Below are 27,057 nucleotides of genomic sequence, written 5' to 3'. Positions count from 1 at the left end.
ATTATTATCCTAGTTCTTTTATTTGTGTTGTACTTGTAGAGTTCTTTTCATGTTAATCATTATTATTTCTATTTTATGAGCATTCCGTAAAGTTATATTATTGTCTTATTGCGTCAAATTGTTGGAGATGTCATATAATATTTTATGAGCATTTTCTTATTAATTAAATCGAAAACTGATCTGTTAAGAACCAAAATCGATTAAAAATATCTTTTTGATTTGTTATATGTTTAGCATATTTCAAAATCGAAAATCGACTAACCGAACCGATAATATATAAAATCGAAAAAAACTAACCAATACACACCCCTAATATATTGTATTTATTTTAATGATAAGTACTATTTATTTGCTCCTTTAATACGTAATTTTTTTTAATTACATGCAAAGTATGTACACTTAACTAATATAATAAAAAGTTTATTTTAAGACAAATTAATAAAAAATAATGGTACATATGCCCCCTTTACTTTGAGGTTATACACTTTGGTCCCCTGTAGAGCTCCATGACTGGCCAAGAAAATTCTTCAAGTACACTGCATGGCAAGGGAAAATGCCAGCTTTGAATGAACAGTTGAAGTCCTTGTTGTGGTTGAAAGGATGGAAACTGTCCCAACTCAAACAGATCAGCTGTGTCGTCGTTACTTATGGCCTCTCACATCACACTTTTTTTTCCAGCAAATTACTCCGCCTTTGCTTACTTCTTCCTTCATTCCCATCTTCTTATGCTTCTTCTCTCTTCAATCACATAACAAAACCCACTATACATGCATGGAACATCATGTTCAAAGGATTTTCTAATACTTCACACCCTCAAAAGTCCATTAGTTTCTACATTCAAATGCGCCAACATGGGGTTTTTCCTAATAAACATACTTTTCCTTTGCTTCTAAGAGCCATTTCTAGAGCCAACAATGGAAACCCACATCTGCTTTTAGCACAAATATTTAAATTTGGATACATTTCTGACCAATTTGTGCAGAATTCTTTGGTTTCTGCTTTTGCCGGCAGTTGGTACGTCGACCTTGCACGCCAAGTGTTTGATGAAATTACGCATAAGGATGTGCTTTCTTATACTGCTTTGATTGATGGGTATGCCCGAAATGCTCTGCCAGTTAGAGCTTTGGAACTCTTTCTGAAGATGAGACAAGCAGAAGTTAAGGTGGATGAAGTGGCTGTTGTAGCAGCTCTCTCTCCTGCTGGAACATTAAGATGTGTTTGGTTTGGAAGGTGTCTGCATGCTTTCTATGTGGAGGCCGGGAGGGTTTCTAGAGATGTTTACATTGGTAGTGCTCTTGTTGATATGTATGCTAAATGTGGATTTTGGGATGATGCCTTGAAAGTTTTTGAAGACATGCCTTACAAGAATCTTATTTCTTGGAGTGCTATGATTGCTGGCTGTGTACACTGCAATAGATTTAGGGAAGCACTCTGTGTTTTCGAAGAGATGCTGTCCGGAAAGGTTGTTCCCAATCAAGTAACATTGACAAGCGTTCTCAGTGCATCTACTAGGCTTGGGGCACTGGAGCAGGGCAGATGGATTGCTAATTATATAAAAGCGCACAACATAAAATTTAATACAGCACTTGGCACTGCTTTGATAGATATGTATGCAAAGTGTGGGTGCATTGAAGAGGCATTGTTGGTTTTCGAGAAGCTTCCAAATAAAGATGTTTATGTATGGACTGCTATGATCAATGGCTTGGCAACACATGGTGATGCTGCAAAGTCCATGGCCTTCTTCTTAGAAATGTTGAGAAATGGTTTAAGGCCCAATGGAGTAACCTTCATTGGCATTCTCAGTGCTTGTTCTCACGGAGGGCTCGTGGATGAAGGACGCCGGTTGTTCTCATTAATGGACCAAGTTTATGGTGTAAAACCTAATTTAGATCATTATGGCTGTATGGTCGATCTTCTGGGTCGGGCAGGATATCTGGAAGAAGCTTGTAAATTGATTCAAGACATGCCAATGAAACCTACTCCTAGCATATGGGGTGCTCTTTTTGGTTCTTGCATGATTCACAAGGCTTATGAATTAGGTGAATGGATAGGAAGATATCTGATCGACATACAGCCTTATCACAGTGGCAGATATACACTCTTGGCGAATTTGTATTCTACTTGTAAAAATTGGGAAGGGGTAGCTCAAGTTAGGAAAATGATGAAAGAGATGGGTGTGGAAAAAACCCGGGGCTGTAGTTGGATCGAATTGAACGGAGAAGTACATGAGTTTATTGCCTTTGATGGTTCACATGCTAAGTCTGAATATGTTTACACCATTTTGGATAATTTAGTCAGTCATCTACAACACTTTACCATTTCTCCATGTGCTGATTCATTAGTTCTTGAGAGGAGCTGAAAGTAACCGGAGTTTAGGTATGATGAACTTCCAATACAACCTTAGTAAATCTGACTTTATTTGCATTATCCTTGTTGTATTGGTTTCAACTTGAGATTAAGTGTTGAGAAAGAAAAACTCTGATCTGATTGATTTGTTGCTTGTTTTATATCACCTAATTTGTCTATTCCATGCTACTTTTTCAATGCACTCTTCTCAAATTTCGAGATTGTGATGCTGTCTCATTGTGAGTTTTTACTGTCTGTTTTTTTAAACAACTAGATACTCCACAGATGTTTAACTCTCTTAACATTTACTTCTTAGTCCTGACTTTTCATTGTTCTCACACCTAAATGTCATAAATAGAAACAGAATTTCCATATTTTTCTTTGCATACTGCCCTTCCAGGTTGAGTTGCACATGCATGTAAAATATTATATTAACAACTAAATTAAGTTAACAAAAATTAAAATGAAACAAGATAGTTGAAAAAGAACAGTAACTTAGCTATAGAGCCTTTCCCTGAGTAAATTCTGAATTTCCACCCCTGAACTACTTATAAGGTGGTCATGTATTTATTGAGAGAACAGGATTCGTGGCAAATCAAAGTGTTAGTATGCTTACTAGTTACAAGTTACTAATTACAAGTTGCTTACTCATAACCTTGACATCCTTGCAAAATATGAAAGGCTTCTTTGAGGATGGCATCGCCATTTTTGGTGTCTTTTGACTGACATGGATCCTTACTAGCTTTATTAGCTATCCTGCCTTTTAATTATCCAGTGATCAATTTTTATATATCATCATCATATTATCATATATTACTAAAAGTGGGAAGCTCCAAAATGCAAAGTTGGATTACCATTTTACCGCTACACTAAATAAAAATGTTATAAAACATCTAATTAATAAAATATTAAATAGTAATCATATCATATAATAGTACATACTAAAAGTGTGATGGTGTTAAGTTAAAAGTTGATAATAATAATAAGGGGATAATGCTTGTCACGACCTGATTTCTCAGATCATGATGATGTCTACTATGACCCACTAGTAGGCAAGCCGACCCATATCCCGAAATTGTGAGTAATGAAATGTCAGGGTAGAAGATCAACATTAAAACTAAAAATAATAATGAAATAATAGGAACACAAATGAACGGCGGGAGCACAACGAAATATATACAAACCGAAAGATCCCTCCCAAATCTTGGAATTCACATGTACAAAGCTACTACAAAAAGAGTACAAGTTTCAAAAGTAGACCACAAAAACAAAACTGTCTCAAAAAGAAAAAGAAAAAAAATATATATATACAGAGGGAGATGGGTAAATCCAGAACGTTGTGCACTCACCCTCGCCTCCGGTCAAGACTGCAGCTGGCTCAAGATCAACGCTGATAGCTAGTACACGAACCTGCATCATGAAAACAGATGCACAGTATAGTATGAGTACCAAAACAATAGGTACCTAGTAGGCATCATAGGCCGACTGAGCAAGATAAGCAAAAGTAAACTAAAATGCAAGAAACTAATCACAACTAAAGATAGAGCAAGAAATCAAGGTTGGTATATACACGAGCGTACTCAACACAAAGAGAGAAGGAGAGAAACTAGCTAAATCTGTCGGGCTCCCATAAACCCAACCGGTACACTCGTGCACAAGTCTAAAAGTAACAACCTGAACGGACTCCCATAAGCCGGATAGGAGCAAAGATAGTTGAAGTATCACGAGAGAATCCGGTGAAGTTCCTACAATGCTTCAACTTCCCGCAGACTTGAACCAAACCATTCTGGAAGCTTGAAGCTTTAACCAAAGTTGAATCATAGTTAAGGACTTGAACCGAAGAATCATAAGAGTATCAGGGACTTGAACCGAGATTTGATAATAACCAAGGACTTGAACCAATGTGATAGATAATCGTGGACTTGAACCAAGCTAATTGTAGCTATGGACTTGAACCAAAGCTAGTAAGTAGCTATGGAGTTGAACCAAGGCTGATAGCGGTGGTGGACTCGAACCAAGGCTAAGTAAGGCCAGGGACTTGAACCGAGGAGATAATACCTAGGAAAGGACTTGAACCCTACCTAGTAGAGTGAATTGGGGACTTGAACCACGAACAGAGGCAAGTCGGTCAGAATTATGATCAGCGGCCAACCAAGTGTCATGGGGAGTACCCCCAATCCCAGCGTCAATAATAAATTACTCCATCCCAAACCACATCAAACCAGAATCGATGAATAGACCTCCAGAACCAAGAACCAAGTGATACGAGACCGATAGAAGAATAGGACATTATGGAGGTAAGGCTCTAAAGTTGTGTTACTGCCTAGCTAAAGCTCAGACTATCAGACTTAAGTCTGCTATGTTAGTCTACAGGGAGCTAAGCTGTCCGATACAACGTCGGAGAAGTTCTAAGGTTCAACGGCACCAAAATCGCGCAAGTCTAAGGCAACGCTAGTCTAAGCCTAGACTAAGGCCAACCATGCTTCCAAAGACATAACCAAAGGCACATCACACGCCACAAGGTATGGATGATCAGCAATAATAGAAGACATGCTTTAACAGTCCGAAAACTCTCTGAAAATAACGCCTAGGACATGAATTCTATGAATTTACCCAAACCCCTCCAAGATGGTGAAATTCAGTATACAAATGCCTAAACATGCTTAGTCTAACGAGGAGGAAACCGTAGCCTACCTGTAGGCTGACCGCGTGCGCTCCAACTCACAGAACTGGAGCTTTTCCCTTTCGAATGGCCTCCGAACATTGCCATACTCAAACGAAGGTTCTAAAATTGAAACCAACCACACCACGACGATCCTCACGAAAAATCCCACAACTTGGAGCTTTGAATCACCCAATTCGGTCCTATATTGACCAAGATATGATTTTCCAAAAATTCCTCAAATAGTAATTCGAAAATGGACAATGCAGCAACTAGAATTGAAAAATTCACCCTAACGAAGCTCCTAATTCACTTTCTGATCCTACCAATGCGTTCCTCTCAAAAAATTCCACAATTTAGATCCAATAACCACTGAATTCAGACCTGAAATGCCCTAGAAATCAACTTGCCAAGTTTCCAAAAAGATCAACTAAAAAACCATCTGAACCAGCAACAAAAACTCGAACGGAGCACCCTGATCAATTCCGACACTACCACGGTGTTCTAGAAATTCCACATGAAATGGGCTTTTGAATCGCTCGATTTGAGCTCAAAATGAAGAAGAAATTGTCAAATGAAGATGGAATCAAGTGTTGAAAATGACCACCTTTAGAGGTGGGGGTGCACCAGATACGGTGCACCAGCACACCAGCAGATCATTCTCATTTTAAAGTCTCTGATAGGGTGCTCGCGATTCGTTCGACATTCCGTGCACACAAACTAACTATGCTACCCCACTGAATTTGGCATTTCGGATTCAATGGCGCAGTCAAAATTTCCAACGGAAGTCATCTTGATAATTAGTGGGTCCCATGCTCAAGCATCGTTTTAAGCCAAAATCCACAAAAGGGCTCGAAATGAGATCGGAAGCCTCAAAACACGAATGAGAGATCGTTCTAGACCAAACTCGACATTCCAGAGCTAACTGCGCTGTCAGAAATCCCATTTGGGCATGTTTTTCAAGAATGTTGACCAAAGTCAACTATTGGCCTGTTTTGAAAGTTTAAACACCAATGGCCCCAAAATCATACTAATTGCCTCGATACTCGTGCCGACCATGCTACTATCCTAATTTGTCCATTCCGGAGTTGATGGAATTGTCAGAATTTCGTTCCAAGGTCGTTTACCTGAAGTTATGACTGGAGTCAACTTTTCAAGTTATAAAAGCTCCAAAACAGGAAAAACGGGCCTAATACCCAAACAAACGATTAGGAGACTGAACAATCAGTGTCAATAAGTCATAAATGAGTTGGAGTCGCTACAAGAACGCTCTAAATGATGAAATGAATGCTTTATTTCAAAAATGACCAAGAGAGTCATTACAACATTCATTACTAAAAGAACTTTCGTCCGCGAAAGTAAGGGTCAAGAAGTACCTGAAGGCTCAAATAAGCCGGGGAATTGTGCCCGTATGTCTTGCTCTGTCTCCCAGGTAACCTCCTGACTGGACGATACCTCCAGCAGACCTTAACCACAGGAATGACTCTGGATCACAACTGTTTCACATGTCTGGCCAAAATAGCAACTGGCTCCTCAATATAACTCAGACAATCATCCAACTCAACTGTATCATACTAGAGCATATGAGACTCGTTTGGAACATACCGGTGCAACATCGAAACATGAAACACCGGATAAATAGCTGAAAAGGCTGGAGGCAAAGCTAACACATAAGTAACTTCGCCAACTGTCCTCAATATCTCAAAAGGGCCAAGAAGGCCTTTGAAAACTCAGTCCACAACACTGGTAAAGACCCCAGCTGGCCTGGTCTCTAAATATGAACGGCACCATTGCCGGGCAGGACCGTCTAGCTGATAAGCAGTGAAGTCGGCTCCTCTCGACTCCACTAGCCGACCCCACTAGACCCAAAGTCTGCAGACTCTCGCGGCAAGTAAGTAGAAACTCGTGGACATCCTCACCCACAGTCCTAGAAAACCTCGGCACTGATAGTCTAAGGAACTCCCCGGGGATCTTCTGCTCCCGAAGTGGCATGACGCCCTCCAAATCATCAGGCTGAGCGGCAGGAGCCGGTGGCTGCTGAACAAATGGTGCCTCTGGCGTAGGCCGGCCCTGTGGTGCTAGAGTAGCTGGAGCTAGTGCCTGCTGCATACCCCCAATAGCAGCTAATATCTGGGCGAACATCGCCTGTAGGTCCGGAGCTGCAACTAGCTCGGGTGGTGGCTGGGTTGGTTCCGGCCCCACTGGCTGATGGTGTACTAAAGCTACTGGTGGCTCCACCTCCGGCTTTGAAGTCTGCTCTCTATCCCGGGTTGGAGCTGTAGCCTTGGCACAACTTCGGGGTCGGCCCCCTACCCCTAGCATGCGTGCGAGCCATCCTGTAAAAAAGTGAAATAAGTGAGATTTCTAGAAATCAAAAAGACACCGCACAACAGCAGTATAAAAGAGACACGTTCCTAAAGACATCCTGTAGCCTTTCGAAGATAAGTCACAGACGTCTCTGCACCTATCCATAGGTCTCTACTAGACGTTAGCTCTGTACAAGTGAGACTGCTGAACCCAGGCTCTGATACTAACTTGTCACGACCTGATTTCTTAGGTCATGATGTCGCCTACTATGACCCACCAGTAGGCAAGCCGACCTATATCCCGGAACTGTGAATAATGGGATGTCAGGGTAGATGGCTAACAATACAACTAAAAGCAATAATGAAATAACCGGAACACAAATGAATGGCGGGAGCACAACGAAATATATACAAACCGAAAGATCCCTTCCAGAACCTAGAAGTCACATGTACAGAGCCACTACAAAGAGAGTACAAGTCCCAAAAGTGGACCACAGAAACTAGACTATCTCAAACAGCAAAAGACAGACAAAATATATATAGAGAGGGAGACAGGTAAATCCAGAACGTTGTGTGCTCACCATCGCCTCCGGTCAAGACTGCAGCTGACTCGAGCTCAACGCTGGTAGCTAGTACTCGGACTTGCATCATGAAAATAGATGCATAGTGTAGTATGAGTACCAAAACAACAAGTACCCAGTAGGCATCATAGGTCGACTGAGCAAGATAAGCAAAAGTAAATTGAAATGCAAGAAACTAATCACAAGTAAAGACAGAGCAAGAAATCAAGGTAGGTATGTACACGAGCGTACTCAACACACAAGGAGAAGGAGAGAAACTAGCTAAACCCGGCGGGCTCCCATAAACCCGACGGGTACGCTCGTGCACAAGTCTTAAAGTAACAACCTGAACGGGCTCCCATAAGCCCAATAAGAGCAAAGAGAGTTGAAGTATCACGAGAGAATCCGGTGAAGTTCCTACAATGCCACAACTTCCCACGGACTTGAACCGAACAATTCTAAAAGCTTGAAGCTTTAAACAAAGCTTAATCATAGTTAAGGACTTGAATCAAAGAATCATAAGAGTATCAGGGAGTTGAACCGAGATTTGATAATAACCAAGGACTTGAACCAAGGTGATAGATAATTGTGGACTTGAACCACGTGCAAAAGAGAACAAGGACTTGAACCAAGGTAATAGTAGCTATGGACTTGTACCAAGGCTAGTAAGTAGTTGTGGACTTGAACCAAGGCTGATAGCGGCGGTGGACTCAAACCACGACTAAGTAAGGCCAGGGACTTGAACCGAGGCAAGAATACCTACGCAAAGACTTGAACCCCGCCCGGTGGAGTGGATTAGGGACTTGAACCACAAACAGAGGCGAGTCGGTCTGAATTAGGATTAGCGGCCAATCGAGTCTCACGGGGCGTACCCCAATAAATCACTCCAGCCCGAACCACATCAAACTAGAATCGACAAATAGACTTTTGGAACCAAGAACCAAGTGATACAAGACCAATATAAGAATAGGGCATTATGGAGGTAAGGTTCCAAAGTTGTGCAACTGCCTAGCTAAAGCTCAGATTATCAGACTCAAGTCTGCTATATCAGTCTTTAGGGAGCTATGTTGTCCAAAACTACATCGGAGAAGTTCTAAGGCCCAACGACACCAAAATCGTGCAAGTCTAAGGCCAAACATTCTTCCAAAGACATAAACCAAAGGCACAACACACACCACAAGGTACGGATGATCAACAATAACAGGAGACATGTTTTAACTGTCCGAAAACACCCTGAAAATAACGCCTAGGACATGAATTCTAGGAATTTAGCATTCTCGACCCCCAAACCCCTCCAAGCTCATACAATTCAGTATTCAAATGCCTAAACCTTCTCAGCCTAAAGAGGGGAAAATTGTAGCCTACCTGTAGGCCGACCATGCGCGCTCCAACTCACGAAATCGGAACTTTTCCCTTTCGAACGGCCTCTGAACTCTTCCACACTCAAACGAAGGTCCTACAGTTTAAACCAACCACACCATCACCAAAAATCCCACAACTTGGAGCTTTGAATCACCCAATTCGGACCAATATTGACCAAGATATGATTTTCATTCAATTCGAAAATGGAAAATGCAGCTACTAGAATTGAAAAACTCACCCCCAAAGAAGCTCCTAAGTCACTTTCCAATCCTACCAACATGTTCCTCGCGAAAAATTCCACAATTTAGACCCAAGAACAACTCAATTCAGACATGAAATTCCCTAGAAATGAACTTCCCCCGTTTCCAAAAAGATTAGCTCATAAACCATCCGAATCTGCAGCAGAAACTCAAAATTTACCTCGATTGGAGCACCCACGATCAATTCCGACACTACCACGGTGTTCTCCACGCGAAATGGGCTTTTGAATCGCTCAATTTGAGCTCAAAATGAAGAAGAAATTGTCACATGAAGATGGAACCAAGTGCTGAAAATGGCCACCTTTATAGAGGTGCAGTGCACCAGTAGATCATTCTTATTTTAAAGTCTCTGATGGGGTGCTCGGGATTCGTTCGGAACCCTGTGTGCACAAACAAAGTATGCTACCCCACTGAATTCGGCATTTCGGATTCAATGGCGCAGTCTAAATTTCCAACAGAGGTCATCTCGATAAAAAGTGGATCCCACGCTCAAGCACCATTTTAAGCCAAAATTCACAAAAGGGCTTGAAATGAGACCGGAAGCCTCGGAACACGCCCGAAAGGTCGTTCTAGACCAAACTTGACATTGTGGATCTAACCGCACTGTCAAAATTTCCATTCAGGCATGTTTTTCAAGAATTTTGATCAAAGTCAACTATTGGCCAATTTTGAAGGCTTAAACGCCAAATAGCTCCAAACTCGTACCGATTATTTCGATACTCGTGCCAACAATGCTACTAGCCTAATTTGGTCATTCTAGAGCTGATAGAACCATCATAATCCCGTTCCGAGGTCGTTTACCTGAAGTTATGACAAAGTCAACATTTTAAGTTATAAAAACTCCAAAGCAGGGAAACGAGCCTAAAACCTAAATGAGCGATCAAGCGACCAAACAGTCAGTGCCAGCAAGTCATTAATGACTTGGGGTCGCTACAGAAACGCTCTAAATGGCGAAATGAATCCTTAATTCAAAATTGACCTAGAGGGTCATTACAATGCATTAGTACCCCTGAATTATAATCGAAATCCTAGCGACACATCTTAACTTAACTAGGGTCCTATTACCCCCTAAACTATTTTAAAATGGAATAAATACACCCTAAAAGCTGACGTGGCGTAGAGTGTATGCACACTCTCTTGAAGGCATGTGATAAGTGAAAAAATTGGACACATTTCCTTTTTTAATTGGTAACTTTATAATTAGTTAGTACACATGATTATTGATATTAAAACTTATATATATATAATTATTTTCATTTCTTTCTATGTAAAATATTTATTTTAATTTTATCCAACTTTAAACTTTTTATTTGTTTCTTTCATTAATTTCTTATCTTTTCACTTTTAATTATTTTTAAAAATGTCTGTGGATTTTTTAAAACTATAATTAAAAAGTGTCTTTTAATTTTAACGTTTTAATTCTTTTATGTTTTATTTGATTTTTTTCACTTATTTTGATATTCATTCGAAATTAACTTATTTTAAATATCATTTGGAATTAAATTTGAAATCAAATCAAAAAGGCAAGACAAAGAAATTAAAAAGAATAAATAAAATCAAATAGAAAAATAAAAAGAAAAGACAATAAATTAAGGTAAAAAAAAATTTAAAAAGTTTAATACAAGAAGTATTTTTTTTTAAAAAAAAAATTACGTGTATTAACTTAATTTAAATACAAGATAAAGAAAATTTGAAGATTTAAAAAGAATTTAAATTTTTTTTTTAAAAATAACTTTTTCAAAAAATAATAAAAAAAATCAAAAAGTATAGTTGTTGCTGTGGCAGTGTGTGTGTACAAACACAACCAACTTACTTGGTGGAAGGTGCCACATCAGCGCAAAAGGTGTACGAAAATGCAAAAAAAATGAGTTCGAGGGGGGGGGAGGTGGGTAATAGGACCGTAGTTAAATTAAGGTGTGTCGCTGAAATTTCAGTCATAGTTCAGGGGGTACTTATGAATAAATCCCTGATAATAATAACAACAACAACAATTATTATAATTATAATAAGAATACTTTTATTCTATAAGTAGGAAAATTACAAAAATATTCATAAAAAATTAAATGACATTTGGCCCCTCATTTAAACACTATTCTTATACTATTTTGATACGAAAGAGTAAATTTACCTACCAATAAATGAATCAAATCAATTAAATGGGAATTTGATTGACCCTTTTACCTTTTACTATTAACCTTTTACCTTTTACTATTAAAACTTACTTCCTACATGTCCTTGTATTCTAATAGAAACAACATTCATCTAAAGCTGCAAATCTGTCCTATGTTAAATGCTAGCCATAGGAAACATTGTTAGGTAGAATTTTTTAAAATGGTGAATTATAACTATGGTGAATGTATTCATTCGAAAGAATCTGTTTTCACCTTCTCACTCCCTACTATTTTTGAAAGTTAAAGAGTCACATCTGTTTAGTGAAAATTTTGAGTCTTCCTTGTATGCATATCGTCTCATCAGGATAAAGGGCAAGGGTAGTTATAAGTCTTAGGAATTAGCCCAAAACAACATAGCTTAGGTATTAAAAGAATGTGAAATGTCTAAAATACCCCTGAAAGTAATCTGCCGAAGGGACACTACAAGCCCTACCTACGGGTCGTAGGTCCCTCGATGGGCCGTCTTATGGACTCATAGGTCAAGATACTGAAATCCAAATTCCCATACCAAAGCCACGAACACTCCCTATTGTCCGTAGGACCCAACTGTAGAACCCTTACTCTCAAATAATTTACCAAGACTAAGACCCCACCTACGAACCACTTCCTACGGACCGTAAATCCTATCGTCCTATTGAAGTCCCCAAAACCAACTCTCTAAATCTCTCTCTCTACGAATCCTCCTACGGGTCGTAGGACCATCTATGAAACGTCCTGTTGGTCCGTAGAAAAACTTCAGAGACTTGAAAATTTCCCAAACTCAGGACATTACCTATGATCACCATCTACGGACCGTAGGACCTTATATGGTCCGTAGATCACACTCGTGGATCACCTCTGAGACTTAGCCATTTTTCCCAAGTACCAGGCTCACCTACGACTTCCTACGGGCCGTAAGACCTTATACGGTCTATAGGTTGGTCCGTCTGAACTAGCACCAGTAAAGATTTCTGCAACTTTTTCTTCCAATCACACTTTCCGACTTCCAAGGTGTTACAGATTTTTTCCTCGACTGAATGATAGACTGAAAAAGAGGGAACTTGTCATTGTTTGACCAATTTTCTTAAACTTCATGCCAAGCAGAATACAGGAGTACATTTCTATTGGATGTTATTTCCACAACAAGAAGCTTCTTAGAAGATACTGTTTAACCTTCATGATGCATAATTGGACAAGATTCCTCTTATTTTAAGTCATCAAAACACTTAACTTCCACATGTCCTTAAGTCAGCTATAATTCAGGATTACTTACAGTTATGCAGCAAACTAAGTGAAGTAGTCATGTTGAACAACTACTGGTTGTTCAGCTATATGAAGGGAACAATTAAGTAAATGTAGCCTCTACAGGTAATAACGATGACCTGAAAATTGATCTCCTATCTGGCATTCAACTGTATGATGCTTAATTCATTGACAGAAGTTTCGCCATGCTTTCTAGATGAAGTGTCTGCTTCAGTGGATCGGCTTCTGCCATTGAAAAAGCCTGGCTCTTTAGGCAAGGGTAGCGCAACATTACTATCCAACATGAGCACAACTGACGCCATACTCGGCCTATCTTCTGGACACTGCTGCACACATAATAGACCTACATGAGCTGATCTTTGAACTTCAAATTGATTGCACGACTGCCTTAGTTGTGTATCTATTACTCCCATAACCCTGCTTTCTTTGAAGAGGATCCAGACCTGAACATTTGATATTATGCAATTAGATGCTATAAGTTTTACTTAACTTACAAGATAGACAAGAAGAGCTCCTACATGTCCTAAAAAATTATGGTTATGGTCTGGATGCAAGAACCCTTTATTTCTCTTCCTGCTTAAAATCTCTAGTACTAGAACTCCAAAGCTAAATATATCTGATTTCACTGAAAATTTTCCTTCTTCAGCATACACCGGAGACATATAGCCACTGTAGGATAATGTCAAATAAACAAAGTGTAGAAATATTAGGATTCATTGTAAATAGGGATTAGTTAGGATTTATTTTTGTATTGTATTTGTTTCTATATTTAGAGGATGTGGTATTATTTCCAGATCCTATACAATTGTACATATCTCCTAGGATTGGGTAGTTGCTATTTTAGAGGGATTTCTTTCCTAAGATCAAGGAACCACATTCGGATCCTTCATGTATATATAGGGCTTTTATGCCCGATTCTTAATAAATAGGTGAATAATTCATATTTCTACATGGTATCAGAGCAAATTTGAAACCCTAATCAGCCTCTCCTCTCACTCCTAAAGTCCGGCATGGCCACAGAAACTCACTCCCTACCCACCATGGAAACTCTGAGAGTTTTCATCCCATCACAGGTCATAAGTTAAATGGCCACAATTTTCTCCAATGGTCACAATCCGTTATGTTGTTCATATGTGGGCGTGGCAAAGATGATCACCTCATAGGGGCTGCTACTGCTCCCAAGCCTGATGATCCCAACTTCAAAGCTTGGAAGGCCGAAAACAGCATGGTGATGGCATGGCTGATCAGTTCCATGACCATAGAAATTGGAGAAAATTTTCTTCTCTACACAATTGCAAATGAAATTTGGGATGCTGCCCCAGATATGTACTCTAGCAACGACAACACTTCAGAATTATTCGCCATCGAGAGTACTCTCCACGATCTACGTCAAGGGCAGTTGTCTGTCACTGCCTACTACAATCTGCTGACTCGATATTGGCAGCAGTTGGATCTCTACGAAGTTCATACGTGGAAGTGTTCTGAAGACCAGGCGAAAGTTCAGAGAATGATAGAAACAAAAAGAGTATTCAAGTTTCTTATGGGTCTCAACAAGGATCTAGATGAAGTCAAGGGTAGAATACTAGGAATCAAACCACTTCCACTAATCAGGGAAGTTTTCTCTGAGGTCCGAAGGGAAGAAAGCCGAAAGAAAGTTATGATGGGGATATCACCTTCAAACCCACAAGGTGACAGATCAGCACTTGCTGCTCGGGGACCTTCTTATCACAGTACAAACTCACGGCAAGGAGGAAATCACTCAGCATTTAATGAAAACAGGCCCAAGAGTGGACGACCCTAGTGTGACCACTGCAGCAAGCCTGTCCATACCCGGGATACTTGTTGGAAGCTACACGGGAAGCCAGCCGATTGGAAACCAAAATGGATGATTAATGATTATGAAAGTCGTGGACACTTGGTCTCCTCAACTAATCCTTCTCAGACCGAGACACGTCAGTCTAGCAATCCTCCTCAGGCTGAGACATATCCATTCAGCAAAGAACAGATGAATATGCTACAGAAGATGTTTAACTCCGCACAACATTCCTCTTCTCTGATTCCTTCCACCCCGAGTACAGGAAATATAGCTCAAACAGGTATTCCACCAGCTGCCTTTACAGTTTTAAATGAATCTTCGCAGTCCTGGATAGTAGATTCCGGCGCCTCAGATCACCTGACAGGAGATGCACGGTTGTTTGATGATATAGAACCGTGCCCCTCAAATTTATGTGTCCGTATAGCCGATGGGAGCAGCTCCAAAGTGACAGACCTCGGTACCATCACAGTGTCACCGAATATCACCCTCAAATCTGTCCTTTTTGTCCCTAATCTCACTTGCAATTTATTATCTGTTAGTAAACTTACTCAGGATAGCAAATGCACAACTAATTTTCGTGCCAACACTTGTGTTTTTCAGGATTTGGACTCGGGGAAGACGATTGGCAATGCTGAGATTTGTGCAGACCTATACCACCTTAGAATGCAACCAGATTCAAAACACTCCTCCAACCATTCTCAACTCGAGTCAACTAGTCTTTCCATATCAAGTCACGGCCAAAAGTCTATTTATTTCAGTTCAAATAAGGATAGTGAGATTATGAACTTACACTATCGTCTAGGACATCCCAATTTTATTTATCTATCTCGGTTGTATCCCTCATTATTCAGAAATAAAAATCCGCAATATTTTCAATGTGATATTTGTCAATTCTCAAAGCATACCCGTGCATTCTATTCACCTCAATCACACAAGCAATCTCACCCTTTTTCTTTGATACACAGTGACATTTGGGGAAAAACAAGGGTGAGTAATGTAACAGGGACTAGGTGGTTCTTACTGTTTGTGGATGATCATACTCGTCTCTCATGGGTGTTTCTAATGAAGGAAAAATCAGAAACCAAACATCTCTTCATAAACTTTCATACAATGATAAAAAACCAATTCCAGACAAATATCCAAGTCCTTAAAATCGATAATGCCCCAGACTATTTCAATAGCATTCTTGGTGACTATCTCTCTGACCACGGAATTGTGCATCAAAGTTCATGTGTTGACACTCCTCAGCAAAATGGGGTTGCCGAGCGGAAAAATAGGCATTTACTTGAAACTGCTCGAGCATTCCTCTTCACATCTAATGTTCCCAAACACTTCTGGGGAGATGCCATTCTTACTGCCACCTATCTCATTAACCGGATGCCATCCCGTGTATTAAAGTTCAAATCCCCATGTCAAGCTCTTCTAGAGTCTTTTCCTCATACCCACCTAATCTCAGATATACCTCCAAAATTTTTTGGTTGTATTGTGTTTGTACACATCCATCCTCATCTCCGGAGCAAACTTGACCCAAAAGCCTCCAAGTGCATCTTTCTCGGCTATTCTCCATCTCAAAAGGGTTATAAATGTTATGACCCTTCAACCCGGAAATTTTTCACCTCCATGGATGTCACTTTCTTTGAAAACAAACCATTCTACACGGCTGTTCAGGGGGGGAATGTGACAGAACATCCTCTCATGATTGAAGGTATTAACACGGAGACAACCTCATCTTAAGTACTTTCTTTAATACCTGCCGAGTCTACCCGTGCAGAGCCTACCCAGATTGCTCCTAGTCTATCCCCACATGTGTATGAACCTGTCCAAACAGTGTCTACTGAACCTTTAGCCGAACGAACTTCACCAACAAAACCGGGGAACACATATCTTAGCCCACAAAAAGAAATCCTGGTCTATTCCCGAAGAAGGAAGCAAGATAAGGAGGTACAACTTGTACAATCTCAACAGTGCCGTGAGTCTCAACCGAATCCCACTCCTGACGAATCTCAAGGTATGCTTCCTAGTGAATCTACTAATATTGATAATTCTAATCTTCCTATTGCTCTAAGGAAGGGGGTTCGGACTTGCACTTCACATCCAATAAAAAATTTCATATCGTACAAGGAATTGTCACCCAATTACCGTGTGTTTTTGTCTAGACTTGATGAGATTCAGGTTCCAACTTCAGTTCATGAGGCTCTAGAAATCCCAGCCTGGAAAGTTGCTACCTTTGAAGAAGTCAAGGCGTTAGAGAAGAACCGGACATGGGAGATTACAACTCTTCCTCCAGGAAAACGAACAGTAGGCTGCAAGTGGATTTTTTCGGTTAAATATAAAGCTGATGGAACGGTTGAGCGATACAAGGCGCGGTTGGTGGCTAAAGGATTCACTCAATCATACGGGATAGACTACCAAGAAACTTATGCACCGGTTGCCAAGTTAAACACCATCAGAGTTTTGTTATCTATTGCCGCTAACCTTGATTGGCCGTTGCATCAACTTGATGTCAAAAACGCCTTCCTCAATGGCGACCTCGAGGAAGAAGTTTTTATGGACATTCCACCAGGTTTTAACACAAAGGAAAATCAAGGCAAAGTCTGCAAACTCAGAAAGTCTCTCTACGGCCTCAAACAATCCCCTCGTGCTTGGTTCGATAGGTTCTCGAAAGTTCTCAAAGGGACCGGATACACTCAATGCCAAGCAGATCACACTCTCTTTGTCAAACACATCGAATCACAAGGTAACAATTCTTATTGTCTATGTTGATGATATAGTCCTTACAGGTAATGATTACATAGAAGCTATCCGTCTTAAAAGTCTCTTGTCAAGGGAATTTGAGATTAAAGATCTCGGAAATTTAAAATATTTCCTAGGAATGGAAGTTGCTAGATCAAGGAAAGGCATCTTTATCTCCCAAAGGAAGTATGTCATTGATCTTCTAAAGGAGACAGGAATGCTAGGGAGTAAACCAGCCGACACACCAATGGATCCATACAACAAAGTAGGATCCAAACAGGGCAGTACACCGGTAGACAAAGGGTGGTATCAAAGGTTAGTAGGAAGACTAATCTACCTGTCTCATACAAGACTAGACATCGGGTTCTCAGTGAGTGTTGTAAGTCAGTTTATGAATAGCCCCACAAAAGAGCATATGGAGGCAGCATATTGAATCCTAAGATATCTCAAAAGCACAACGGGCAAAGGACTAGCATTTACAAAGGTTCCTGAGAGAGGTATCAAGGTGTTTACTGATGCGGATTGGGCTGGATCTCTATGTGACAGAAGGTCCACCTCAGGCTACTGTACATTTGTGTGGGGCAATCTCGTTACTTGGAGAAGTAAGAAACAGTCCGTAGTTGCAAGGAGTACTGCAGAAGCCAAGTATCGTGCAATGGCACACGGAATATGTGAAGGTATGTGGCTTAAAAGATTACTCAGTGAACTCAAAGTTGAGAACTCAGAGTCAATTACGCTCCTGTGTGACAACCAATCAGCTATAAGCATTGCACGGAACCCTGTCCATCATGATCGAACAAAACATGTTGAGGTTGACCGGCATTTCATAAGCGAGAAGATTGAAGCTAAAGTCATCAACCTGGAATACACTCCATCACAACAGCAAACCGCTGATATCCTAACTAAAGCTCTCCAAAGGCCTATATTTGAAGATCTATGCTCCAAGCTGGGAATGACCAACATATACTCCCCAGCTTGAGGGGGGTGTAGAAATATTAGGATTCATTGTAAATAGGGATTAGTTAGGATTTATTTCTGTATTGTATTTGTTTCTATATTTAGAGGATGTGGTATTATTTCCAGATCCTGTACAGTTGTACATATCTCCTAGGATTGGGTGTTGCTATTTTAGAGGGATTTCTTTCCTAAGATCAAGGAACCACATTCGGATCCTTCATGTATATATAGGGCTTTTATGCCCGATTCTTAATAAATAGGTGAATAATTCATATTTCCACACAAAGTAAGTAGCTTTTTAGTAGACTACAAATAGTTCATTGGTTTAAAGATAATTACTATGTCCCAACCACTCTTTTCGTCATGGCTCCAGTCTCATTTCCTCTGAAACTTCTTGCCATGCCAAAGTCAGATATCTTCGGGTTCATATCAGTGTCTAGCAAAACATTGCTAGGTTTAAGATCTCTGTGGATTATCCGCAATCTTGAATCTTGATGAAGATAGAGAAGTCCACGAGCAATTCCATTAATAATATGGAAGGACTTAGGCCAATCAAGCAGTGACTTCCTATCTGTATCTGCAAAAATCCAGAGCTTATAATAGGATCCTTTCAAATATACAAATCAAAGAACAGGTAACCAAATCCGTCTGATGATTGAACTATTTCGAGAGATGATTCATGACAATCCAAGTGTGTTAAGAGTTCAGAGAAATGATAACCAACCAAAAAGGAACCAATCCAAGCTAGTGTGAGGCATGTACTCATAAACCAGCATTTTTTCTTCTGCTTGGATACAACAACCAAGAAGCTTCACAAGATTCCGATGCTGGAGTTTAGCAATGAAGATAACCTCATTCTTGAACGCATCACTTCCCTGTGCTGAGTATCTTGAAAGTCTCTTTACTGCAATTTCTTGTCCATCTTTGAGCATACCCTAGGTTTTCAAAAAGCAATTAGTTGAATGAGCTTCTCCAGAATATTTGACTGACAAATAAGAAATTAAGCTAGACATTGTTGTTTAGTTAAAATAGGAAAATGGCAGACAAATTTTCTTACCGAAAACTTGTGTTTTCCTTTTAAAGGTCCGGAAATTGTTTTTTAGGCAGTTAGTATTGAGATATATATTTGTAATTACAATTATTGTCAGTGGTAGTTAGTTTGTTAAATATCAGTTAGTTAGAATTAGCCAAGCTTAGCTGTCAATTTTAAGTCAGTTAAGATAAGTTAGATATTTTGTTCACGCTTTGTATATATATTCTGGATATTCAGAAAATTGAATCAGTTCAGCATTCCACCAAATGTCTGTCTCTCTTCTTCTCTGAAATCGCCATTATAGCAAAGTCCATTGCTGATTTTCCATGGCTGCTGATCTTATCATGGTGTCAGAGCACGGTATGTTGCTCGATCTTCAGTGAATTCTTCTTCCACAATTACAATCCCAAATTATTCAGCTATGTTCTCAAAGTCGCTGTTCTCATGTCCGCGATTCGATGCGTCTTCTCAAATCTTTGAATCCAGCTTTAATTTCACCAATTAGTTTTCTTCAATGGCTGTTACTGACAAGGAAAATGATTCAGGTATCGATCCTACTAGTCCCCATTACATGCACCCATCAGATAATCCAGGTGCGATGCTAGTACCAGATCCTTTCAATTGTGTTGGCTACAGATCCTGGAGAAGGAGTGCTCTGTGATCTCTGTCGGTTAAGAATAAATTCGGCTTTATCAATGGTTAATTTAAGCACCCAGAGCGGACCTCTGCAAGTTCCAGAAAATGGGAACGATGCGATGACTTCTGACCTCATGGATTCTGAATTCTCTTGACAAAGACATTGCTGATAGTGTCGAGTATGCTAGTGATGCCGCTGAACTTTGGAAGGTACTGGAGGAACGATATGATCAAACTAATGGTACAAAGCTGTACCAGATTCAAAAGGACATAAGAAAAAGGAAAAGTCAAAGCCAAATAGGAAGCGAACTCAAAGCGGGTCCGTCTGTCATGACTTCCAAAATGATTTGACTCAAGGTGTACTTGACAGCACTAGATATTAGACTAAAATGAAGAAACTAAGGGAGGAATTATACACTCTAACTGCTAAAAATCAGTGTAGCTGTGCATGCACATGTGATGCGAAGGAGACCTTACACAAGGCTGAGCAGGATAGAAGACTGATTTTGTTCCTTATGGGACTGAATGAGATATATAGTATTGATTGAGGAGGCATCCTTATGATGAATCCCTTACCCTCAATGGCACAAACCTTTCTCTATAAATTCAAGAGGAAAAGCAGCGGGAGGTCAGACCTTAAAGCCAACTTGCAATGGAATCATCCCCAGGAGTCAATGCCAACATGTCAGGAAATGTAATGTAATCTCAGAATCAATCATCATGCCTCTCTCAATGCAAATGCCAGGGAATGACAACTTTTTTTTAAAAAAACAATTTTAGAACCAACTATGCTCCTAGTGTTGGGATACTGCAAACTTCCAGGACACACCAGGGACAAGTGTTACAAACTACATGGCTATCTGTCATGTCCACCTAACTCTAATCACTCTCAAAATTCTTAGTCACAGAACTCTAACCAGAATTTCAGATACAAGAGAACTCAAAGTTTAACAACAAAAGTTAAAGAACTATTGCAAATGTCATGGTGCTCCTGTTGATATGGCACCTACTAAGAAGGCTGAAGACATGGTGTATCAAGTTGAAAATCCAAATATGAGTCCTACTGAGGAGCAATATGCACAACCGGTTAACCTGTTACAACATTTTCATGTTGGAGATGTAGGGGAATGTTGTAACAATGCTGGAACATCTAGTGGAGCTTCCCACTTTACTGGTACCTTGGCTTGCTCTGCATCTGTCGTCATGTAACTGTTTTGAATCAAGAGCTGATATTTGGATTCTAGATTCTGGAGCATCAAACCACATGACCTTCAACAAGTCACTTTTATCCCATATTAGAACTTTGCTATATCCGTTACTGATTACCTTACCCAATGGTTATAGAGTTAGGGTGATAGAAATCCGAAATGTAACATGTACCACAGATTACTTTACACAAAGTGCTTTATGTGCCTTCTTGTAAATACAATCTCATTTCCATTCATTCTCTAACTGTCCAACTCAATGGTGTGGTGTCATACACTAATTCTATGTGTCTTCTACAGGTCCCTTTGATGAAGAGGCCTCAGAGGATTGGTAAAATCACGGATGGCCTATATTTTCTCTGTCCAAGATGTTTGAGGAATTCTTGTTCCACTCCAACTTCTCCCAGTAATCTTTCAGTTGCTTGTTCTTCTTTTCCTGTTGCTTCTGGTACTTCTGTTTTACAGTGTATTAGTGATCACACTATGGTCAATCCTGTTATTTTCCATGTAATAGAACATTACAGTGTATCAATGCTCCTGTTGTAATCAATCATAGCTCTGCTTGTAATAGGACTCATTGCTCTATTTTGAATAACGCTCATCTTTCTGCTTTGAGTACTTGCATTCGTGATGGAAGTAATATAGATGGCATACTAGGCTAGGCCATGTACCTTTTGTCAAAATGAGGGGAATCTCCTCCATACCTGTGAAATTCTCACCTAAACAGCTTTTTCTTTGCTCTGTATGTCCAATGGCCAGACAGTCTAGACTACCTTTTCCCCAAAGCAGACCACTTCCAAAATCTTGATCTTCTACATGTAGACCTATGGGGACCCTATCATGTCTCAACCCACAATAACTACAAATACTTTTTAACCATGGTAGATGATCATAGAAGGGCTGCCTGGATACATTTGTTGAGCTGTAAAAGTAATGCTCTCCAAATTATTAAAGCTTTTATGTCCATTTGAAACTCAGTTTCAAGCCCTTTGTAAAACCATAAGGCCAGACAATGGCCTAGAATTTGCTTACACAGAAGCCATGTTGTTTTCCAGTCCAAAGGGATTATTCACCAAAAGAGTTAAGACTCCTCAACAAAATGGTATCGTGGAGAGAAAGCACAAATACCTCTTGGAAACTGCAAGAGCTCTCCACTTCAATCTAAATTTCCTCTAAAATATTGGGGAGAATGTATTTTGACAGAAACTTACATCATAAACAGGTTGCCACTAGCTCTCTTCATAACAAATGCCCCTTTGAAATCTTATACAATAGAAAACCTACGTATAACCATCTCAGGAGCTTTGGCAACCTACGTATAACCATATCAGGAGCTTTGGCTGTCTTTGCTTTCCTTCCATCCCTAAAGTTCACAGAGACAGTTCCAACCTAGAGCCACTCCTCACGTTTATTTAGGTTACCCCTTTAAGAAAAAATGATACAAATTCTTGAGCTTGGTTACCAAAGAGATGCATGTTTCTAGGGATTTCATTTTTCATGAAAGCATTTTTCCTTTTCACGTGTCTTCTACTGCTTCCTTTCCTTCTGTCTTTACTTCTCTTCCTTCCATCGATGACTTTGATTGCACTAAGAAGCATTTTGATCGAAGTAATCTGGAGGGAGGGAAGTGGGGCAGAAAAACATCTGTCACCTGGTGGCTCACCCTGATTATCCTTACCCCTGTCATCACTGCATCCCAATAGTGAATCTTTAATTTACAATTCATCATCACCTGTCTATCATTCACAGCCTTACACTAATGCTCCAGTAGAACCTATACCAGGAACATCAAGACCAACTCTTAGAAGATCATGTAGGCATCACCCCCTCCCTGCACATTTGCCGGACTACATCTACACCATGCCAACCTTAAAGTCTCCCGATGGTAGCTCCACACAGCCCAGTACCTTATCTCTGAATGCCTTCTTTTCAAACCACAATCATGTCTCCCTCAATTCTCTGGCTCCTGATAATCAGCTTTTTGTTCAAATTGCTTGCACTATAAATGAGCCAACTTCGTGTGAAGAGGAAGCATTGCTCCCTGCTTGGCAAGCAGCAATGAAACCTGAATTTGAAGCCATACACGCTGATCATACTTGGGACATGGTCTCCCTGCCAGTAGGAAAGAATGCTGTAGGCTGTAAATGGGTATATAAAATCAAACATAAGGCAGATGGGTGTATTGAGAGGTTTAACGCCGGGCTGGTTGTTAAAGGTTATACTCAACAAGAAGGGATTGATTACACAAAAACTATCACTAGTTGTTCAGATGACTACTGTCAGAGCGTTAAAACAATGGTGTATTTCTCAACTTAATGTAAATAATGCATTTCTCCATGGAGATTTACAAGAAGAAGTCTACATGGAAGTTCTACCTGGTCTCACTGTTACCAATCCTGACCTTGTTTGCAAGCTTAACAAATCATTCTATGGTCTCATACAAGCAAGTAGGGAGTGGTATGACAAACTACCTGAGGCATTATGTTCCAGAGGGTACACACAGTCTCTGAATTATTACTCCTTGTTCTACAGAAAACACTCTTCCGCAATGTATATTGCAGTGTATGTAGATGATGTTATCATCACAGGAACCGACTCAGGAGAAATTGCTTAGCTTAAGGATTACTGACATAATAGGTTTAAGATCAAAGATTTGGGCAGGTTACACTATTTTTTGGGTTTGGAATTTCTATACTGAAGGGATGGAGTCATTATCTTACAAAGGAAGTTTGATGGTGACTTGTTGAAGGAGTATGATTGTCTTAGTTGTAGAAGCTTCACTTCTCTTGATCCCTACCATAAAACTAAAAGCTAAGGAACGTCCAGCAATATCAGATCCTTTCTTTCACTGAAAGTTAATAGGGAAGTTAAATTTCTTGACAGACACTAGGCCTGACATTGCCTATAGTGTACAACTCTAAGACAGTTCATGCAAGATCCAAGGAACCCCACCCCCAAGCAGCTTTCATTTGCTCTGGTATTTCAAGACAGACCCTACACTTGGTATTTTTCTCTCAAATGATCCTGACTGCACCATAAGAGGTTACTGTGATTCAGATTGGGCCACATGCCCTGACTCTCGGAAGTGGTTACCTTGTATTTTTAGGAAACAGACCTATAAGATAGAAATCCAAGAAGCAAAAAACAGGTCCTTATCATCAGCAGAAGCTGAATACTAATCCCTCAGAAAACTGGTTGGAAAGATGACTTGGCTGTGCAGGTTGTTCAGAGAGTTAGATGTATCTTTTCCTCAGCCTGTTTCAATCTTCTGTGACAGTCAGTGTGCCTTACATATATCAAGAAATCCTGTTTCCCGTGAAAGGACAAAACACATTGAGGTTGACCGTCACTTGGCAGACATTCTCACCAAAGCCTTAACTGGAGTCAAACATTCTCCTGTACTCAACAAGTTGGCTTGAGAACCTCACCCCCAACTTAAGGGGGGGGGGGGGGGAGTATTGAGATATACATTTGTAATTACAATTATTGTTAGCGGTCGGTTAGTTTGTTAAATATCAGTTAGTTAGAATTAGCCTAGCGTAGATGATGCTTAGATGTCAATTTGAAGACAGTTAAGCTAGGTCAGATATTTTGTTCATGCTTTGTATATATGCTTTGGATATTCACAAAATGGAATCAGTTAAGCTTTGGATATTCACAAAATGGAATCAGTTAAAGCATTCCACCGAAATATCTGTATCTCTTCTTTGCAAATTGCCATTACAGCTAAGTCCATTGCAGAGTTTCCATGGTTGCTGATCTTATTAGTTTGTTTGGATGAAACAGAAAGAACTGCTGTTAACATTGTTACCTTGTAAACAGGTCCAAAACCACCCTCTCCAAGCTTGTTGCTCAGTGAAAAGTTATTGGTAGCATGAGATATAGTTTCAAAATCAAACAACGGTAAATCTAGCTCTTCCACTTTGTTTTCGTTAGTGCAGAACATTTCAGTGCTTCTTGTTCCTCTTCCTGTTAAAATAAGGACTTAGTTGGATGTAAAGAGAAAAATTCTGATATTTACCAAATGTGACTCCAAAAAAAAGGTACCACTAATTCAAAAGCAGCAAAAACTTCTGGTTTACCTTTGCTAAAATGTTGAGGATTCTGATCCTTCTTCTTTTGCCTTACGTACAAGATTAAGCATAGTGCTAAGAGCAGACCTAATGCTGCTAGAGGCAAGCTGATTCTCAATTTCCTTACTTTTTCTGTACCGGAGTTACCTGAGGATCAAAATAAATTCATCTGAGTTTCACAAGGAAAATCTGTCTTGTTTTGTTTTTTTTCAAAATAATGTAGAGAAACCTCAACTTGCTCCTTCCATGACATTTAATTTGGTCTAGAATACTGAATACTCAAAATCTAATGTAGCATTCTTAACAGTCTTACATGAAAAAGTGAAGAAACAGATTTATACCTAACTTGGATGAGTCCATCTTTACATAGATATCTTGCCCACTATCACCAAACTCCCTGATGTCCATCAGCTCATTAAACCAAAGCAAGCAGCCTTCATTTGTCCCTGTTATGTCTGGATTTGCATAAGCCATACACGAGCAGTTTCTGAAGCACAATTCCTCGCATGCATTAAGAGTCACTCCTCGATTGTACTAAGCAAAACGAGTGTCTGGAAACTTGATGCCTGGATACTTCAAGAATTTAACTTCCTTTTGGCAATTCAATGATGTCTTTCTAACACAGCCTTTTGACCAGTTTCCCCTTGCCCATTCTGTTGGATCTTTGGGTTCAAAGTTGTCCAAACATCTGCAGATTGGAGAGTTGCCACTGTTGCACAAACCATATGACTGACACTGGCCATAAATGTCACAGTTATCATAAGGTACGCTAACAAAGCCATCCCAATTCTGAGTTTGACTATTCCATATTGAAAGCTGTAGAACCCCATTTACTTGCATCACTACCTTTGCAAGGATAGAGCTGTCCGTGAGCTGATACATAAAGGAAACCTTCTCTGGATCAGATACATATGTATAGTTATAACCAAGACTTGGTAGCTGAGATGGTGAATTAGAAAAGCCTCGACCATTCCATGGTCCAGACCTGTAGCGTTCAATGGAACTGTTCATGACAAACGGTTGTGGGAATCCACGAAGATCAAATACCCAACTAAACTCACCCTTGGAGGGGTCATTTCCGCTCTTCCAGGACCTGAGGAAATGACGAAATCCAGTCTTCAGATCAACCCCAAGCTTCATTCCAGGTAGAGCCGTGTCACTGGGATAGTCAAAACTTTGCCACAGATAATTCTCAGTTGCATCTCTAACAACAAGATTGCCTGAATCAAGAAGTTGTGCTACTGGATTTTGCACATGGCTAGTGGAATTGGAGGACCAAATGACTCTTCCAGAACCATTTAGAAGAGTAAGAATTCCTTGTCTGGTAAAATTTAGCTCAACTGATGTAGCATTGACTGGATTGTCTCTATTAGCAACCCATACCACTGTCTGTACAGTAACTTTATTGAACAATATTCCTAAGTACCGTTTCCCAGATGTCCCAGGGGAGAAAAATTCCAACTTAAACTTGCCACCTGATTAAATAATGGTGCTTCCATCTGTTAGAGGTTGATTTGCAGGTATGGTATCCAGAGCACTCGACAGAATACATATGGATGACAAGAAGAAAAGTATGTTTATGGCTTCCATTGGTCGTATTGTTATCTGAGGTACTGGAAATCTGTGATGATTTGTTATATTAATGGATGTAAAGTTAAAATGAAAAAGTAGATGGAGTTTTCAATTTGTTGTTTG

The 27,057-nt window shown here is 39.9% G+C and overlaps 1 protein-coding gene and 1 pseudogene across 2 annotated transcripts; one reads left to right on the top strand and one right to left on the bottom strand.

Moving 5' to 3' along the window:
- The first annotated feature begins 490 nt into the window (after positions 1 to 490).
- Positions 491 to 21,899, top strand: LOC129872059 (pentatricopeptide repeat-containing protein At1g50270). Of its 2 annotated transcripts, none has more exons than XM_055946908.1 (2): positions 491 to 2,376; positions 21,590 to 21,899. In XM_055946908.1, the coding sequence occupies exon 1, from the start codon at positions 554 to 556 to the stop codon at positions 2,357 to 2,359; it is 1,806 nt and encodes a 601-aa protein (XP_055802883.1). In that variant the 5' UTR covers positions 491 to 553; the 3' UTR covers positions 2,360 to 2,376; positions 21,590 to 21,899. The 2 variants fall into 2 exon arrangements, with proteins under 2 accessions (XP_055802883.1, XP_055802885.1); XM_055946910.1 differs by lacking the exon at positions 21,590 to 21,899 and adding an exon at positions 19,994 to 21,576.
- On the bottom strand, positions 3,503 to 27,001 carry LOC129872058 (G-type lectin S-receptor-like serine/threonine-protein kinase At4g27290; annotated as a pseudogene).
- Positions 27,002 to 27,057: the final 56 nt, after the last annotated feature.

Source organism: Solanum dulcamara, chromosome 11 (assembly GCF_947179165.1).
Source record: "Solanum dulcamara chromosome 11, daSolDulc1.2, whole genome shotgun sequence".
NCBI classification, from domain to species: domain Eukaryota; kingdom Viridiplantae; phylum Streptophyta; class Magnoliopsida; order Solanales; family Solanaceae; genus Solanum; species Solanum dulcamara.
The sequence above is the reverse complement of the archived record's forward strand: the minus strand, read 5'-3'. Positions and strand labels throughout refer to the sequence as shown.

Excerpts from the sequence above, each read along its gene's own strand:
- LOC129872059 (XM_055946908.1), top strand. The coding sequence starts at position 554 with ATGCCAGCTTTGAATGAACAGTTGAAGTCCTTGTTGTGGTTGAAAGGA.